General features: G+C 35.4%; 1 protein-coding gene across 2 annotated transcripts in view; it reads right to left on the bottom strand.

Annotated features, from left to right (window-relative positions):
• Positions 1–1,410: 1,410 nt before the first annotated feature.
• The window catches only part of LOC128242171 (rotatin-like), a 39,347-nt gene continuing 19,689 nt past the window's right edge, over positions 1,411–21,068 (bottom strand). The window contains exons 18-21 of one of the 2 annotated variants that reach the window (XM_052959241.1): positions 19,471–19,628; positions 7,588–7,685; positions 6,984–7,137; positions 1,411–1,537 (exon numbers count right to left, since the gene is read on the bottom strand). In XM_052959241.1, coding sequence (XP_052815201.1) covers positions 19,595–19,628 — 34 coding nt within the window. In that variant the 3' untranslated portion in view covers positions 1,411–1,537; positions 6,984–7,137; positions 7,588–7,685; positions 19,471–19,594. The remainder of the gene's footprint in view (positions 1,538–6,983; positions 7,138–7,587; positions 7,686–19,470; positions 19,629–21,068) is intronic. The other variant, XM_052959240.1, reaches the window with a different exon arrangement.

Below are 21,068 nucleotides of genomic sequence, written 5' to 3' on the forward strand. Positions count from 1 at the left end.
GAGTGCGTAGCAATGTCACAAAAATGCAAAGAGTTAGTTCAAAATAAGGTGATTGCATGAGGTTATCGAAAAAGTTTTACATAAAGTTAATAAGGTTGCAACATTTGCAGTGTTCATTCGTTTGGAAAATGTTGTTTTTTTGGAAATTGACTGGATTACTGGGATTATTTACACGCAATTCCTGTTGGGTAATTGATTAATTACCGATATGGTCCTGTTTTAACCTTTATTTGTTTTGACAACTAATTTATGCCTGAAAAACTTTTTAACATGTTCTTGATGTACACGTAAAATGTACAGTATCTTCAGCCACAGAGAAAAATATTTGATCATTGCATACAACGTTATGGAATCATGTCCATATAAGTCGTTTGTTCAGAATAAAATCGACAGAAATAACTAAAGTTAAACGTTTTAGACTTAATTTAGTGCCTTAAAAGCAAACATATAGTCAAAACAACTGCAGAAAGTACTATCTAGTACACATCAGCTTGCCAGGAAAAGACAACTCAGAAGAAATGTGTTAGTTAAATGCGGTTTTTTAATTAGTTGATATTTGTCTACAGCTTTGTATGCTGAAATTTGTTTTGGTGCCAAAGTTGGCATCTCTGACCAACTTTTGGTCAGAAACCAGGTCGCTCAGCTGTCATTATTTTGATGCGAACCCTGAAAGCGCTTATGTAAAACAAAAAGCCTGCCATAAACGGCACATGAATTTACTGAATAATGCACGTTTTCTACCAATAATGCCTGAGTTTTTGCGTTTTAACATACTGCTTTAGCTGACCGAAAAAACACATTTTATGCAATAATGTCAGTTTTATCACGAATTTAAACATTTCCAATGACCCATATAATGTCAAAGTTTTAAAATGAAAATTGGTACAAATGTTGCCAGTGACAAAACCCTACTACTGTACCTTTGTATCCTTATCAGCGAGTCCAAAGACAACGATCTCATACAAGATGTCGGCATCGATGATGAATCTGACCTTCTCACAGCTTGTTGAGCCAGGTTCGCTGGCTTTAAGCACACTGAGGTTCGTCTGGAAATGAAGAATGTATAACAATTGGAGGTTTTCTTTCCATTTGTTAGTGGTTAGCCCACAATTGTATAAAGATCTCTTCAAAAACAAATCTGGACATAGAAATGTGCTTTAAAAATACTGTTAAACTCTGAAAATAATCAGAAACCATATGTCAACTAAGGGCTGTTTTTCAGGGAAATCAATCCACCATTATGTTAGCTTGTTGAAACATCGGGCCCTATGTTTATTAAACGAATGTTCGAGGACAAACATTGAGCTATTAAAATATTGCATGAAGTTATTCTTTAAAATTAATATAATTAACAGATTTCTGTAACAATGAGTGGCTCAAAACAACATTAAAGCAATATTGATTCCCTACCTTAACACATTGCAGTACAGCAGTAAATACACCCAGTCGCAGCTTTCCTATTGGATGGGCAAGAAGCTGTAACAGCAACTTCTTGTAACGGGCCTTGTGATCTTCATAGTGCTGAGAACGACTACCACTGTAAAATGTATGCAGTGAATAATTTTAATATTTTAATATATGTCCGCATTATTATTTAATAACACATAATTCTAATAAACTAGGGATTCAAATATCACAAATACGCCTGTCCTACTTTTAAGACACCAAGCTTAAAGTGGTTGTGATTTGAGCCAAATTTGAGATATGTGGTCATAGGACAGGTTAAACCAAATTGAGAGGGAAGACACTGTGAAATTAGTTTTTGCCAATCAAATGGTCATAACTCTAGAGTGACAGAGGTGAAATGGCTAGTTATCAAACCTGACCAAGACATTCTGCTCATACACAGTCTGACTTAATTTGATGATTGGATAAAGGATTTTAAATAATTGATCAGACAAGACCGATGTTAGATTATTTCTATAATTAAAGAGCGATTACCCTTATGTTACTCTTGCAACATGGTTCGTTATTCAACACTTCGAAATATAATGCCCACACACATTCTAATGACCGAGGTTATTAATCAGACAATATCATTTTCTTTAAATTTCTAAAATTAAAGGGAGTTGACTCTCGAATGACTTGAGCAATATGGCTGGTTATCTTACTTGTTCAATATTTAATGTCCATACACGTTCTGATCAAGTTTTGGGATGATTGGACAAAGGCTCCTAGAGCTATTGTTCTAAAAAGACAAATTCCAGGTAATTGCACTAGTTAAAGTGCAACAACTCTCAACTGACTTAATGATATGGCTGGTTATAAAAAAAGTCAGATATATTATGTCAATACACAATCTGATTATTTCGGTGATGATTAGACCTTGGCTTCAAAAGTTATGGAGGGGATAAGAACACTTTTAGGTAATTTCTACATATAAAGAGCCTAAACTCTTGAGTGCCTGAAGCAACTGGCTGGTTATCAAACTTCTCCAAAGTATAATGCCCATACACATTCGGACTAAATTTGGTGATGATTGGACAAAGGTTATAAGTTATTGATCAGACAAGACAGCTTTGAAATATAATCTATAAATAAAGGGCAGAATTCTCGAGTGACTCCAGCAATTTGATTGGTAATAAATTTTGTCTAAGATCTAATGCAAAATACACATTCTGACCAAATTTGGAGATGATTGGCGAAGGGCTTCTAAAGTTATTGAGCAGACAATGTTGTTGTTTTTTAAAATTAAGGCTTGAAAATTTGAAAGAATCCCCTTATACATAACTCATCAATTTTTATTTCTGTTGCTTTGAGTATACTTTCATTACTGTTGTTTTGATTTAATAATCAAACATATGATCACTCTGAGCTGTGAAGCCCAAACAAATATATATTAAGAAACTATGAACTCATAAAAAGTGATTAATCGATTCAAAATTGTGTGTTTATAGATCTTTTTTTTTGTAAAACCAAAAGTATGCTTATAAAAAATATGTTTAGATGCAATACATTCAATTCAAAAATGGATCAACAGAAAAGTTGATAAGAAATGGCATTGGCTAAAGGCCAGAGGCTGAAAAAACCTCTTCCAGTAAGTACAGTAGTATATGCCCACCCGCCCAGCTAGAACTTCCAGACTTATAAAACAGTGAGGAAGACCACCATATGCCACAAAGACTCAAGAATGGTAAAACAGTATAGTTTGGAAAAAAATCATATCACATGTGCTGTGTGCAATTTTGTGGGTATCAGCTCAGGACATGAAAAGCACAACTCTTATAAAGTCCATGACAGAACTACCTGGAAGCCTATTCATCAAGATTCCTAGAAGCTGAGTTTCATTCCTAGGAAGTATTTTCACTTACAGAACTATACTGTACAGGGTTCGAATTTAACTTTTTTTGATACTCGCAAATTTTTGCGAGTGCTTAAATTTTCAACTCGCAAAACCAGAAACTCACTCGCAAATTTTTAAGGCAAACCTTTGTGTTTGCTAAAAAGAAGTATGTATATTGTATGGAAAACAATGGTTTAAGGTATAGTGTAATTGTTTTAATGAATGATCAGGTAATTGTACAATTAACGTCATCATATATGTAACACTGACAGTATGAACTAAGGAAGTCTAATCAGGCCAGTATTGGTCTGTGCAAAATACTTTGAAAACGTTCCTTTCGTTATCTGTGTCGAGGGTCAATTTAATGTTCAACTCCCTCTTCCATATCGAAACAGTTTTAACAGACAGACTATTTCATTTTGACTTCTTTTTTTGGAACCGATTGATCATTGCCATCAGCCGTCAGTGATTTTAAAATCAACAGGCGTAAAAAACTTATCTTTTAGCTTGTCATTATTATACAGACGATACAATTATCGCTAAATACCTCCGCCAAAAATGGAAACGAAAGACCAGTCTACAAAAAATACATAGTAACGAGTACCTGCCACATAGAAACGAGTACCTGTCTGTGCGCATAACGTTAATCTACGTCATCAATTTCTGTGTGATTAATGGAAAACAAAAATAGGCATTTCTAATATTAGTTTTATATCTATTGTGCAGGAATGGATCACCGATTATGTTCGTATCTATTTCGAGGATTGCTTATTTTCTGCAAATTTTGAACTCGCAGATTTTTGCGAGTGTCCTTAAATTCAACTCGCATTTTTCAATTTTGGCTCGCATTTTGTGAGTGTGCGAGTGCTAAATTCGAACCCTGCTGTACGAATTTTTTTTTCCTACATACCAAATGGCTCATAGATACAAAACTGCTTCTAGATACGAAATCGCTTTTGAATTCTTAATTAAAGACTTTACTAATTTATTCTTGGCTTCATAACAACTTAAAGCTTATATTATCCTTCTTGAGTCGGTTTCCTATTTAGAAATCAGTGCTTGTGTTCATTTTGACAGGCCATGAAAAAGAGTCCCTGGTGGGGTTGAACCCACAACCACTCAGGTGAGAGGTGAACAACTAAACCACTAGACAACTCCAACAGTGGTGGGGTCGAATCCACAACCAGTCAGGTGGGAGGCGAACAACTTAACCACTAGACAACTCCAACCCTGGCGTGGCTCAAACCCACAACCACTCAGGTGACAGGCGGACACCTTAACCACTAGACCACTCCCACCCTGATGGGGCTCGAACCCACAACCACTCAGGTGAGAGGCAGACACTTGAAACACTAGACAAAGCCAATCCTAGTGAGGCTTGAACCCAAAACCACTCAGGTGACAGGCGGACACCTTAACCATTAGACAACTCCAACCCTGGCAAGGCTAAACCCTTTACCTCTCAGGTGAAAGGCGGACACCTTAACCACTAGACAACTCCAACCCTGGCGAGGCTAAACCCATTACATCTCAGGTGAGAGGCAGACAACTTAACCACTAGACCACTCTGACACTAGTGGGGCTTGAACCCACAACTACTCCACTTTCACTTTTACGTTCTTGATGCAACTGGTCCGACGCTATTTAACTACAGCTAATTTAAACATAGCATTTGTACAAACACAAACTATTTTCCATTCTACCTTAAACACAACATTTGATCAGCATTACATTCTGTACATTAATATTACATACAAGTACACCAGTACTAAGATATAGAACACTTCAGAAAGTTTTAGAACTTGACCAATAAAAGTAACAACCATTCCGTCACATTTAAAACACATGAAACTATATACCCTTTGAAATAGGTATTAGTCAGAGAGCTATGTTAAAATACAAATACCTGACATCAGCATTCTCATGTCTTTAAAAAAACAAAAACAATTTCAATGTAAAAAAAAGAAAAGTATAATTCAGTGACTGTTATGACCAAAATAGTGAATTACCAATGCATACTTTTAAAGCTGCACTCTTTACAACTTTTTTAATTTTTGTCTTGGTCAGATGCCAATGATATAAGATTTTTGACAAAAAATCAGATTGTAGATTTTCATATTTCCGTTCGAAAATTAATGTTTTATGGCTTAAACCGTTCCTAACAGTTTAAGAAAAATGCATAAAACATCACTTTTTTACTTAAATATAAAAATCTGTGATCTGATTTTTTGCCAGCAGTCTTATATAACTTGTTTCCATGGGTTTTCACAAAAATTGGCTTGTTCCAAGACAAAAAATCCTAAGATTTGATCCTGTGACCTAGATTTTGACCGGGGATAACCCATATAAAAAACTTTCAAGATATTATGCAGACAAATATTCTGACCAAGTTAAATAAAGATTTGACAAAAATTGTTGAATTTATGACGTGGAAAGATTTTCCTAAGATTTGACCTAGTGACCTAGAATTTGATCCGGGATGACGGATATAAAAAAATGAGCAAGATATTATGAAGACAAATATTCTGACCAAGTTTCATCAAGATAAGAAAAAAAATGTTGAATTGTTGTCGTGGAAATATTTTTCATCCAGATTTGACCTAGTGACCTAGATTTTGACCCAGGTTGACCCATATAAGAAATATGCAAGATATAATGCATACCAGCATTCTGACCATGTTTCATCCAGATTTGATAAAAATTGTTGAATTTATTACAGTGAAATATTTCTTCTAAAGATTTACCCTTGTGACCTAGTTTTTGACCCGAGATGACCCATATTCATATATATTCAAGATAACATGCCGACAAATAGTCTGACCAAGTTTGGATAAACCATTGGATTAAAAATCTTGACTTCATTACATAAAATGAAAACTTTAACGCAGAATTGTTAACGCCCGACCGATCGTGCACCTGCCTGCCTGGTTTTTGCCATTCTATAACCTGTAATTTTTTGATGAAAAATCCGGCTAAAAATGATACACAAGAGAGAATCATTTTTCTTTTCCTCTGATTCAAAACAAAAAAAAGAATTTGCAAACACAAAATCTGTGAACCAAACATGTACTCACATATCTGGGCACAGTCTGACAGTCTCTGTGATGTAATTCATGTGACGGTAGTAAAAAACATGGTTTTGGCATATAACGACAAAAATCGAGTAAACAGTGCCATATCAGGCCTTAATGGTCGTATAAATATAAGATAGTATATCACTGAGCATATTTTTTAACTTTGAGAAGGTTACAAACAACCGAATAATTTTCCTATATATTCTGTCTAACAAATTTGCATGTATCATAAAACTGATTTCTAGTGCTCCACGACCCTGAACACCATTTATGGGCATAAAGCTCCACTTGTGTACATTAAACATCATTAGAAAAAAAGTTACATTCCCCTTAGAAAAGTAATATTGGTTGAACGTAACCACTGTGTATTTGGTAAAATGACAATATCTAGAGTACGAGGACAAACAATGCAGTGAAAATGTAAATAATAAAAAGTAGATCAAGCAGATTCAGCATGTTCAGCCAGTTTTCTAAATCATTCAGTTTTAAAACCTATTTATATGTAAGGTAGCCAATTGTCTGAGATTGTATCACCATACTTTGGTTCATAACTAAAGGAAATAAGGCATGTAACGATGAGTAAGCACTTCTGAATTGGTGTAATTTGCCGTTAGAAAGCTACATACTGAATTAGAGTCGCCATCTTTGAGCACACCGAGTTGGATGTGTTCCAATATCTTTTCCATCCCACCATCTTTCTTGAAGGCTGTATGCAAGGAAGGATCAGTAACATATCAAGCTTGTCGGAAAACAGCTTGTTTCTTGTTTGCATATTCCCGACTAAAATAAAGATTCTTTCTTTTATCTTGTGGTTAAATGAGTTTAACAAAATTATATAATGTTGTCTTTTATTCATGGTTTAAAACTGCCATAAACTTTAAAACAGATCCATATAAATGAAAATAAAAAACACACACTAAAGTGACCACAAATTATTTGAAAACTTAATTTCATATTTTCAAAACTGCAATAATATTGTGATAATGGAAAAGTAGCGTTAACGATAATATTTAGTTAAAAAACAATTAAATGATAACACAAGTTGTATAATCTTTAATATGACATTAAATATCCTTCTGGGCACTTTAGCTCATATCTTGAGAATAGGCAAACATTTAATTCACCCTTTATGTACATGCCTTTATCTTCAAGGGTCTACAATCTTGTCATAAAAGCGTGACTATCATCATTTGTCAGATACAGTTAACTATTGATATTTTCAAAACCTACCTTGCAGTATAATGGCGAGTTGATCCGGCAGATTTTTTCACCCCAGGATCAACTAAGAGAGATGTAAATATCTTATACACCTTCTGCAACCCATCCATCTGTAAAGCATAACAAGACACTTATAAGGATATTTATCATGAATTTAAAACATTAAAGAAACCTTTCTTTAGAGACTAACATGACAGTCAGCCGAAGGAGTATGTTTGAATTCCTGGCATGTTAAATTTTAAGTCAGTTAGAATTAGAGCTTTCAATGGATGATATTAGAAGCCAGCACAACTTTCTGTATTGTAAAATATAATGTTAATAATCGAAGGGCAATAACTATAAATTATCATACACAAAATAAACAAGATATGTTTTGATGTTTGCTCCTCCCTCCCGCCCCCTTGGACATTGGATGCCTTTGAGGCAGTTTACAGATTACGCCTATTCAAAATGGGATGACAGTAGGTACAGCTTTTAATCATGTTCAGATATTGATTTATATTTGCAGATAAAAATGTATTGTCTTAGCAGCAGTGAATAAGTAAATATGATGTAAATCTAAATGTTGAATATGACTTATGACCATGACCTTTGACTCTATGATCTCAAAATCTATAGGGGTCACCCCCTACCTAAATATTAAGTTTAAGGGCCATGGGTGCAGGCATTGCTGAGTTATCACACAAACAAGCTTTTTACATTCAAGGTCACTGTAACCTTGACCTTTGACCCGATGACTCCTAAATTCAATAGGGGTCATCTACTGGACATGCCCAGCCTCCATGTCAAGTTTGAAGATCATAGATCTAGGCATTATTTAGATATCACTTGGAGAAGCTTTGTTAACCTTTTCGCATTAAAGGTCACTGTTACCTTGAACATTGGCCCAATGACCCCTAAAATCAATAGGGGTCATCTACTGGTCAGGTCTAACCTTCACTCAAGTTTGATGACAATAGATCCAGTTATTGTTGAGTTTGCATTCAACGTCACTGATACCTTGACCTTTGACCCCTAAAATCAATAGGGGTCATCTACTGGTCAGGGCAAACCTCCAAGGCAGGTTTGAGGGCCGTGTGTGCAGGCATTGTCTAGTTATAACTCGGACAACCTTTTATCATTCAAGGTCACTGTGACCTTGACTTTTGACCTGATGACCCTTAAAATCTAAATGGGTCATCTACTGGTCAGCCTCCATGTCAAGCTTGATGACCATAGGTATAGGCATTGTTGAGTTATCACTCAGACAAGCTTTGAGAACATTTTACCATTAAAGGTCACTGTGACCTTGACATTTGACCTGATGACATCTAAAATCAATAGGGGTCCTCTACTGTTCAGGCCCAACCTTCATGTCAAGTTTGATGACCATACGTTCAGGAATTGTCGAGTTATCGATCGGACAAGCTTTGGTCTATGGACGAACCAACTGACCGACTGACATGTGCAAAGCAATATACCCCTTTTTCTTTGAAGGGGGGCATAAAAATGTACACAAAATGTTTCTTGTGCATGACACTCCTCTCAACACAGTCAATATATGAGTTATTGAGAAAAGTAGACTTGTCCTGATGTCCCAGGATGAATAGACAGACAGGACAACTTGATTCTTATATAGCCCCTAATATAGAAACTCAAAAAGACAATGTAGAAGGGCTCCCCTGATTCACTCTCACAATCATTCAGATTTTACTAAATTAAATAATATTGATACTGAAGTTGTAGAAAAATTTACACTTAAAATATTACTTATACACTTACAATATTCTTATCAGTTATCAGGGCATTTTTTTTACTTAAGTAACTTCAACCAAGAAAGAAAATTATCCACAGAATTACAGAGGTGGCATGAAAGCTTGAGCATTTTTTTCAAGTTCATGATTTTATTATATTAAGAGATTTCCTTAGTAATACTATTTCAACTATACAATTCAGACATCTTTTAACTAAACATACACTGTATATAAATTGAGAACATTAATAATTTCGATCAAAACACGCTTTTGAGGACAAGAGCTCAGTAAGCATAATCAGGGTTCATACAACCAGATCCACAAAAAATTCAAGGAGTTTTCAATGAGATTTCAAGGACCTTTTTTGAATTCCAAGGACTATCGTTGATAACAATTATTTTCTGCACATTAAGACATAATTTACAGCAATCTATGAAAATAACACAACTTTGTGATATAGTTACCTGTCAAAGTTTTATTAACCCTTTAAACGTGTACATTGTATCGTCTTATACCTCTGAGATACTTAAGTACATCTCTATACTCTTTCCCTGTCCTGTTACATTTAGAAGGGAATGGTGAACTTGTCTAGGGTATAAATGCTTGTGCAAATACTAACTAGAGCTATCACTGAAGGTTATAAATACCCCGAACGCCGTCTCTTGTTATGATTTATCATTGTATGAAGTTTTATGCTATTCCATTTAGTAGTTTTCAAGTTACTTTCAGGACAAAAGTTTGACAAAAAACACAGAAAAAAGGCAATAACTCTGTAATTTGTTAAAATAATGTAATGATTCATGTACATTGAACTCCTTCTCATTGTGTTGTACCATTGTATAAAGTTTTATTACATTCCATCCGGTAGTTTTCAAGTCATACTCCGGACAAGAAAAAAGTAACAAAGGGCAATGACTCTGTAATTGGCTGAAAAAGAATTGCATTTCCAGTGCACTGCACTATTTCTCATTATCATCTGTCACAGTATGAAGTTTTATTAAATTCCATCCAATAGTTTTCAAGTTAAATTATGCTTCGGACAAGAAAAAATAACAAAAGAGCAGTAACTCTGTAATTAGCTGAAATAGAATTGCGGTTCCTGTAAGTTTTATAAAATCCATCCGGTAGTTTTCAAGTTATGCTCCATACAAGAAAAAGTAACAAAGGGCAATGACTCTGTAATTAGCTGAAATAGAATTGCGGTTCCTGTACAGTGCACTCCCTCTCATTATGATCTATCACTGTAAAAAGTTTTATTAAATTCCATCCAATAGTTTTCAAGTTATGCTCCAGACGAGAAAAAGTAACAAAGGGCAGTAACTCTGTAATAGGCTGAAATATAATTGCGATTCCTGTATACTGCACTCCCTCTCATTATGATCTATCACCGTATGAAGTTTAATTAAATTACATCCAATAGTTTTCAAGTAATGCTCCGGACAAGAAAAAGAAACAAAGGACAGTAACTCTGTAATTAGCTGAAATAGAGTTATGGTTCTTGTGCACTGCAGTTCCTCTCATTGTGCTTTACCATTGTATTACGTTTTAATAAATTCCATCTAATAGTTTGCAAGTTAATGTCTGAAAAAATTGACAGCAATAAAAACTAATAAAGGGCAATAACTCAGTAATTAGCTAAAGTAGAGTTATAGTTCTTGAACACTGCACTTCCTATCGTTGTGCTTTACCATTGTATGAAGTTCCAATGAATTCCATCCAGTTATACTCGGGACAAAAAAAGTAACAAAGGGCAATAACTCAGTAATAAGCAAGAATAGAGTTATGGTTATTGTAGACTGCACTTCCTCTCATTATGCTCTACCATTGTATGAAGTTGAATTCAATAGTTTTTAAGTAATGCTCCGGACAAGGTAAATTGCAACGGACCGACCAACCGACATTCTGACCGACCGACTGACCGACCACAGGGTGACTCCAATGCACCCCTTCAAACTTCGTTTGTTGGGGGCATAATAATAAGCAGATTTCTCTTTTGTTTTTCTGACTTTGAGTTTGATTTCAGGGAAGACTCACCCCCTGAACTGATGTCAATCAAATGCAATGTTTACACATCGGTTTATGTTTTTGTTTTCGTGGTCAACTAGTCTATCTTAAGCAAAACACCACTTTTTGTTAAAAACACAAGAAACAACAGCAAAAACAAAACAAAGAACAGAAATAGACTTAACCAGTGTCCGCATTAATTGTACTCTTTGGATAAAAACCGGTACTATACCCATACCATCATAAGCATGGCAACATATTCGAAAAGTAAATGAAGGGTCCACTTAAAAAGAAGTTTTTTTCTAAAGATGAACCTCTTTTACTACAAAGTACAGACACTACTTTTCTGACAGAACAAGGAAATTAAAGGACAGTTTCTGAAAATACAAGCACTTTCCAAGCAGTTTTCACATAGATTTAAGGAGCTTTTTTAGCAAAATTAAAGACTTGTCATCCAGCAGCCTAAAATTCAAGTACTTTTCAAACTTGGCATTTGCTGCATCATTACTCAATACTCAACTTTAAATAGTATTCCTACACTTGAAATTTGTTTCAATGATATCAATTTACAAGGTATAACAGCCGAATGAAGTCATTGACTGAGCTACAGAGCACAGATAAAATACTGCTTCTTTATCAGCTCAAAATGGGGAACCTTTTGATAACAATCAAAACATTTCAATTTTTTTCTTTTTTTTTGCTATAGATTGAATAAAAACATTATTTAGACTTGTAAACTAAATCCCCAAATGTCTTTTGATGATTTTAAAGAAAAATATTATGCACAATTTCTTTTTCACATAGTGTATCATTCAACTTTCTCATTGATAATGTATCACCGAAAGCCCCATGTGATATGTATGTACAAAGTCTATAGTCAATGAGATAACAAGACTCTAGATTATGACATTGATTGAAATTGTGAGTTTTAACTGTCATTTTGCATGAAATACTTAACGATTTAAATGGCTTCAAAACGCTTCAAAGCACACATATCTAGTTCTTGCTTGACATTGTGACATATAACAGGCATATTGATATGTGGAATATTTAAACTTACTGGTAAAAATGGCTTCAAAGCACACACAGTCCTTTAAAGACTCAATGTCAATGGCATCTGATTTGATCCATGACTTTGTCTGCTCTCCGTGTCAAGAAGACAAGCTTAATACTGAGGCCAAGTATTTCTGTGGGGACTGCTCAAAGTACTTCTGTGACAAATGCCTGAAATTTCACTCCAAACTCTTCAAAGAGCATGTTGTGTTGGGCCGTAAGGATGTGGACAAGTGGGTGGGGCAGGGTGACGCCCTCATTTCATGTGACTTTCACCCTGGTAAGATCATTGAACTTCTGTGTGAGGACCATGCTGAGATGTGCTGCCACCTCTGTGTGTCCTTGAATCACAGGTTAGTGATAATATTATGACTTATTTGACTGCATCTGTTTTATTGACACCAAGATATCTTAGGATGAATAATTTAATCACTCAATGTTGATTTCTCTCATGATTTGAGAGGATACTAGAGCTGTATGAACTGATCAACAACTAATTTTCAGTAAGGGTGAAAGGCCTAAAAATGTCCATTGTGTCAGAGAAAGAACATACCGAGGCACGCAGTGCGAAGGTTTTCTTCCGCTGACATAATGGACAGTTTGAGGTGTTTCACTAACTTAAAACAAGTAAACACAGAGGTCAAAATCATGAATTTCATGGCGCTATTGTTTACTTATTGGACACTGTAATTTACCATTTGAAAAGATACTAATCAGGCAAAGCAAAATAATTTTGCGCTAATTTACATGTACATGTATATAAATTGTAAATAATTGTTTGGTTACATTTAAAATAATCATTTTTAGAATACAACCTATATTTACAGCTATTGAAATTGCAGATAGGCAATCATTAAGTATTAGGCTTATGTGGCTTAATCATTAAGAAATTCAACTTTTGCGGGTCAACTTCAGCTTTAACTGCCACTTATCCGAAACACAATCCCTGTGTCAGATTTTGCGTTGACAGTGTCAATCAATGAGGTTGTAATCTTAGTCAGTAACATGACCTGAATTAAAATCTTATGATTAAGAAGGGCTCGTTCGCAACGCTCTATATAGCTATTCTTAATCATTAAGATATAATTCATCTAACTTTTACTCAAAATTCAACTTCTATGGACATAAAACAAGTGCAGACTGTGTTTTCCGTGTTTATTATTCACATAATACGGAAACCTTTTAAATTCAAGATTTTTTGTTTTTCTGTTTATACAACTCACAAGCATTTTCAGTGAAAAGATATCCCCCGCCAACGATGGCTTGTTTATGCTTGATGGCTTGTTTGTGCTTGAAGGTTAAAAAAAATATCAGAAAGAATAAGATAAGCACATTGGTTTTACTGAGAAACGGCTGCAAACAATATTTATTAATAAATCAAGGGCAATAACTCTAAGGAAAATTGACCAATCCAAAAGAAATATAGACAGGCATCATCACAGTATGTTGGTTCTTATTTATTTCAAGTGTCATGAAATTCTACCAGCTAGTTGCATAGAAAAGGCTGCAAACATGGATCTTTTAATAAATAAAGGGCAAATAACTCATATAGGAATTACACAATTCAAAATATAAATAAACAGGCATCATCGCAGTATGTTGGTTCATATTTATTTCAAGTTTCAAGAACTTCTACCAACTAGTTACTGAGAAATGGCTGTAAATGAGTTTTTCAAAAAATCAAGGGCAATAACTCCAAGTACAATTGACCAATCCAAAAAAAAAAATGAACAGGCAGCATCCCAGTATAGTAATTCATATTTATTTTAAGTTTCATGAAATTCTGCCAGCTAGTGACTGAGAAATGGCTGTGAATGTGCATTTTTCAAAAAACCAAAGGCAATAACTCCAAGGACAATTGACCAATCGATTTCTTTTTTGGACGGGCATCATTCCAGTATAGTGGTTCATATTTATTTCAAGTTTCATGAAATTATACCAGCTAGTTACTGAGAAAACGCAGGTGACGGACGGACGGACGGAAGGAAGGACGGAAGGAAGAAAAGACGGACGGACGGACGGAAGGACAAAGCCATTTCAATATCCCCCTCCCTATTTCATAGGCGGGGGATAATAAACATTTTCCTTTGCCCTAACGGCTGCAAAAACTTCAGTCACATCTTCAATGGGCATTGAGTTGTTACAACCTAAAAATCGGGTTTTTATTAAAATCAAAATTATTTATTAAACCTAAGTAACAAAAGGGTTTTAAAGTATTTTTTCTTCAAATAAGTACTTTACACAAATAAACAAACTATTTTTGATTATTCGAATACTGATTTTGTCATTCAAATACCAAATGTTTGAACGAATATTTGTTTGCATCCCTATAATGTTGTGAAAATGGCTCTTGTAGCAAAAGTGTAACAATTGTTTACATAAGTAAATTACTACAATTTTGACATCTTTTTGATGTTATAAAACAGCAAAGTCAATTGACACAGACGAAATAGCCGTCAAGGATGTCCCCTGGTATTTGGGGATGGTATGACAGACACTGTTAGTGTATTAAAAATTCATATTTATTAACTGACTAAGCCGTTTTGGACTGAAATTTACAAAAAGACGATTTTTAAAACCAATTTTTTAGTCCTTTTCTTTTACTTAATTCCATCCGGCAAAGTCCAAATCGATCCAGACCAGCAAATTGTTGGTTTTAAAAGCCCTGTAAAGAATCACCTCTGCTCAATTGACATTCTGTATGCACTTAGATTATGTACATAAACTTCATTCAAAGCTGAAATGTTGATTAACTTTTATCAGTAGGTGAAATATAACAACTAAACGTTATTAAATACAAATGTAGCTTCAAAATATATAGCTATATAGGAAACTGTGTTACATATAAATAACACATAGAACTATTTTAGATTCTATAGATGTTTAATCCAGTCACTAATTCACCATTCTTACATCCTACAGGATGTGCAGAACCATCAGCTTGATCTCAGACCTGGCTAAGGATGTATACAAGATGGCCGATTTCAAGCAGCTTCCCTCCAAGGTTGCTAAGTTAACAACAAGTCTGAACCAGGTTAGAGTGGTCAGAAAGAAGAACCAAGGCTCATTAAAGACTTCTGGCAAGTCCATGCTGACAAAGATCAAGGACTTAAGGAAGTCACTGAACCAGCTGCTAGATAAGCTGGAGAAGAGGACAGTGAAACAGATGGACAGCGTCCTGGCTGACCTGGATGACACACTTCAGAAGGACATTGACTCCTGCACACTCATACATGACCAGCTCAATGCCTTGATGGACACCATCCAATCCCAGGGCAAGGACGATGAGCCAAGGTCCTACATTGGCTTCAGGAAGTCTGAAGAGAAGATGGCAGAAGCCAACAGCTTGCTTCAGGTGATGTCCACAAAACCTGAACTGTCTGCCACTTTCCAGCCTGATACCAGAGTAACACAACTGCTGTCTGATATGCATTCATTAGGCAAGCTCCAGGGTAATCAGGAAAGACTGACAGGCCATCAAATGTCTGACATGAAGTCTTCTGAACAGATTGGGCCATTGCATGATATATCAAGGGTTTTCACAGTTAAAAACAAATCAACCTTCAATGTGAAAATCAAGCAAGATACAGATACATGTAATATATTGGGTATTACAGAACTTCCATCAGGAGAGATTATTCTTGTAGATTACAGAAATAACAGAGTGAAAATATTGAACAGGAAGTATAAGGTAATAGCCCAATATGATGTTCCTCAAAAGCCCCAGGACATCTGTCATGTGACTGGTTATCAGGTGGCTGTAGCAGTAAACTGTGTTAATCCTGTCAGGCATGAGGTCCACTTCCTCACTGTGACAGCTGGCACCATCAAGATGACCAGGAAGTTTTCAGTTGATCATGACTGCATGTCCATCAGGCACCATGGGAACCAGCTGTATGTGGGCTCCTTTACAGCCCTGTACCTCTACACCAGTGACGGCAAGCTAGTCAAGAAAATGTATGAATACACATCAAGAGGGACGGCAGTGGCTCAATTTGCTATAAACCAAGATGGCAAGAGGATATACATCTGTGCCTGTGACAATAGAAAGATCATTACAATTGACAACAATGGCAGTATTCTAGCCACACTGGAGGATCCAGACATTGTAAGGCCATATGGTGTACAAGTGAGTGAGGGTGGACATGTGTTTGTGAGTTCATGCATCTCCAACACAGTGGTGCAGATTGACCAGGAAGGCAGGAAGAAGCTGGCCACACTGGTCAGGGGGGGGAGAGGGCATCGACTCTCCAATGGCAGTTTGGTACAGCACCCACACTGGCAGACTGATTGTGGGTGGAATACAAGATGACATTCTGGTGATGAAACTCCAGTAGAGAGACAGTCAGAAAGTCAACAATAGTTGTTAAAGGTTAATGAAGTGATGGAAGGAAAACATTGAGAGAGACAGAACATCAGATGCAAACCAGTAATATTACATATTGTAACTGTAACTACTTGAATGTGGTAATCATATTTTAACTATGTTTAATTCAATTCATAATAATCTGTATGCTAATCTAGATTTTACTAATATTACTTTCAAAATACATTTTTAGATAAACAAGAAAAAAACAACAGAAATAGTGTAAATATATAGTAAGTATGTGTGTTTGTTTATATTTGATAATTGATATCTGTATTTGTTAAAACTTTTTTAAATTTACTTCTGTATCATGCAATACCTCATGAAATGATTCAATATTATCATAAATCAAATAGCACAATTTAGTATCATCAAAAACAAATATTCTAATTAAGTATAATCAATAGTTATGTTAGCTGATGTATATATTATTATCATTTAAATTTCATTACTGTTAAAATACAATACATTTAAGTAAGATTTTTTAAATTTACATCTCTATCATGCAATATATATCTCATGAAATGATTTAATATTATCAAAAACAAATAAAGTGATTAACGGTAGTATCACCAAAAGAAATATCCTGATCTAGTATCCTAAACATCTTATACAGTAATAAATTGATTTTGAAATGTATATTATTAGTTTAACTGACCCTTGAAAATAACATTGACCCAGAATAAGGCCACACTGTTTATTGTCATGTTTATCGTCAATTCCATTTCTCGACACCTGTCTTGGTATAGTGATCTGATTACGATACCCTCACGAACAATAGTTCAAGAGATTGGCAGTGTCTTTTTTACCATTTTGGGAAGAGGCTCAAAGCTTTTTTCATTGAAAAAATGCCCCTTTTTTAACTATATTTAGGAATGCCAGTTAATTGCTTTAAAGTTAGACATAATAAGATTGTTTTCTTTGATAATACATCAACTTTTCCGTAAAAAAACATACGGGGACCCAATTTTTTTAAATCAACTTTTATTTTTACATTTTGGAACAAGAGTGACACTCACAAAATACGCCCATCAATAATTTCTTGGATTCTAAGACAACTTACTGTCACATTGGCCCTTTGAGAAGCAAGCTTTTCAAGAAGCAAATGATTTGGCACAATATGGCATTAACAGTAGAAAAAAATTATTTTAATTCGAGGGTTTCGAGTCAAAAGGTGCTAAAATGTCTATGAAATTCGGATAAAAACTGTTCAAGTTTGAGAGTAGACAAAGCTAAAATGGCCAATTTTGATAAATTCAGGGGGCCATAACTCTGGAGTGCCTAAAGCGATTAGGCTGGTTATCGAACTTGACCTAGATATTTCACCAACAAACACTTTAATGAAGTTTGGTGGAAATTGGATGAGAAATGTTCAAGTTAGAGAGCGGACAAAGCTAAAATGGACAATTTTGACAAATTCAGGGGGCCATAACTCTGGAGTGCCTAAAGCGATTTGGCTGGTTATTGAACTTGACCGAGATATTTCACCAACAAACACTTTCATGACGTTTGGTGGAAATTGGATGAGAAATGATCAAGTTAGAGAGCGGACAAAGCTAAAATGGCCAAATTTGTCAAATTCAGGGGGCCATAACTCTGGAGTGCCTAAAGCGATTTGGCTGGTTATCGAACTTGACCTTAATATTTCACCAACAAACACTTTCATGAAGTTTGGTGGAAATTGGATGAGAAATGATCAAGTTAGAGAGCGGACAACATTGTGGAGCTGCCTGCCCGCCCAATTTTGACAAATTCAGGGGGCCATAACTCTGGAGTGCCTAGAGCGATTTGGCTGGTTATCGAACTTGATCTAGATATTTCACCAACAAACACTTTCATGAAGTTTGGTGGAAATAGGATGAGAAATGTTCAAGTTAGAGAGCGGACAACATTGTGGAGCCGCCCGCCCGCCCGCCCGCCCAATTTTGACAAATTCAGGGGGCCATAACTCTGGAGTGCCTAGAGCGATTTGGCTGGTTATCGAACTTGACCTAGGTATTTCACCAACAAACACTTTCATGAAGTTTGGTGGAAATTGGATGAGAAATGTTCAAGTTAGAGAGCGGACAACATTGTGGAGCCGCCCGCCGCCCGCCCGCCATGGGTGTTCCCATAATACGGCCATCGTAAGATGGGCGTATAAAAAGTATATGTTTTAACTTTGAAAGTGTGGCAGAAATTATTGGTCAGCATATTTTTCACTTGCTTGGTTATTTCTGGTTTCAGGCAAGGCATTCACTATCCCAAGTAACCCTTACATCTACATGAGTCTATACTGAAACAAACTAGAGCTATCACAGAATTGATGAATGCCCCCAAAAATCAACTTTTATTTTTACATTTTGGAAAAAGTATATGTTTTAACTTTGGACGTGTGGCAGAAGTTATTGGTCAGCATATTTTTTACTTGCTTGGTTATTTCTGGTTTCAGGCAAGGCATTCACTATCCCAAGTAAACCTTACATTTACATGAAACAAACTAGAGCTATCACAGAATTGATGAATGTCCCCGAAGACGAGGCTGGAACTTGCTGACACAAATGCAACTCAATTATTTCCCCAGCATATACCAAACTTAAGACTGAATGAAGGTCTACCTTGTTATAAGGAAATGCTTGTTTCGTGTCAATATCTTGACAGTTTTTCTTAACTGATGATAACAGTGATCACACCAGAGCTTGAACATTATATAATTCCCACCCCCTCCCCCCTAAAAAACAAACCAACAACAAATCTTACCTGAAACACAGACCCCCCTAAATCGTTATCTACTGAACGTGGTGTATTAACTATCAGAAGATTTGCAAGGTCTGTAACATTCAGCTCCGAAAATATGGGTAACCGACGCACACCGCCTTCCTCGTTAGATAGGTACCAGGATAAGCGCTTCAGTGCCTCTGATCGTACCATGTATGCGGATGATGAAATCAGTTTAATATATTTCTACTATTATATTCCACAACACTTTCTTGTTATTTTAGTTTCATACTTCTTAATATTTAACCTTTGAGAAACAACTTATAACAATATTAAACTAATCACTGTCTTTGGCATAATGTTATGGCCTGGTGGTGTGTAAGCTCAATTATACTCGCACTTGGGCCTTGCCCATTTACTAAAATTGAAATGATTTAGATATTCAATAAAAAAAAAAAAAAAATCAGCAATGTTTTGGAACTTTTTTGAATTGGGAATTGTGGCTATGTAGCTATTAACCCCAGAATTCGTCCCAGAACTTACCTTAAATGACTGGGTATAAGGCGATATGGGGTATTAGACGCAGGCAAAAAAAATAATCCGTGAAAAATCTAAGAAAAAACTTTGGATAGGCACTGAAAAGTACTTAGTGTGACAATTTGTTTCTGGATGGCACTGAAAAGTACCTTTTATGACTATTTGTATGATTTTTTTTTGATAGTATATTATAAACGATAACCTGTCGAGAATGAAAAGTGAAGTTATGCAAAAACCTTATTTGTACGGGTTTGTTCTCAAAATGTCAACACCTACAGAAAAGAATAAAGAACGTGGAAAAGTGCAAAAAAAACAAGACAATTATCGCATCAGTTTGTAGTATTGGTATGTTAAACAGGTCTAAAGGCAGTGCAAATATTTCACACCTTATCGTACACCTTACAAAAAATATTTTGACAGTACCCAACTTTGCTTTTTTATATGCATGTTTAATTATTGTTTTATTCAAAATAATATTGAATAATTTTAATAATTTTAATCGTTTAATATCTTTTTTAAATTATAAACGTCTTATTATTTACCGTATCCCGATCTTCAACTGCCGTTTTAACCCATATACACTAAGTCATTATGACGTGAGTAACATCCCTTTTAACATAAATCTAAACAAACCTTCGGCCTGAAATCAACCTCAGAAAAAAAGTTCAAAAGTTTGTTACTGGTTATTAGACGCAGGCATGTTTTTACATTAAAATCTTAGGGAAAAAAGTGTGTCTTATACCCATTCATTTACGGTACTTCTCATTAAAGGTCACCATGACCTCAAATCAATGGGGGTCGTCTTTTGACCCCGTCAAATTTGCATATCACATTTGCTGACTCTGGAACACGAGATTCAATGGATATTGATCATAAACAAACGTGTGACAGACAAGGAACAAAATCATTCCTTTGTGCCTGCTATGCTCACCAGGCGACACAAAAGCAGACGAGCTGCAACTATTGTGCGATTCTTGACTCACCACAATTTTAGACTCATTAAGGTGCAACTCGAAAATTTAAAGCAATATTAGAGATTCAGAAAAAGTATCAAGCCAACTGAGCTATTAGCCAAGATGTTGAACACTCACTGACCTGTAAAA

This window comes from Mya arenaria, chromosome 8 (genome assembly GCF_026914265.1).
Source record: "Mya arenaria isolate MELC-2E11 chromosome 8, ASM2691426v1".
Lineage (NCBI taxonomy): Eukaryota > Metazoa > Mollusca > Bivalvia > Myida > Myidae > Mya > Mya arenaria.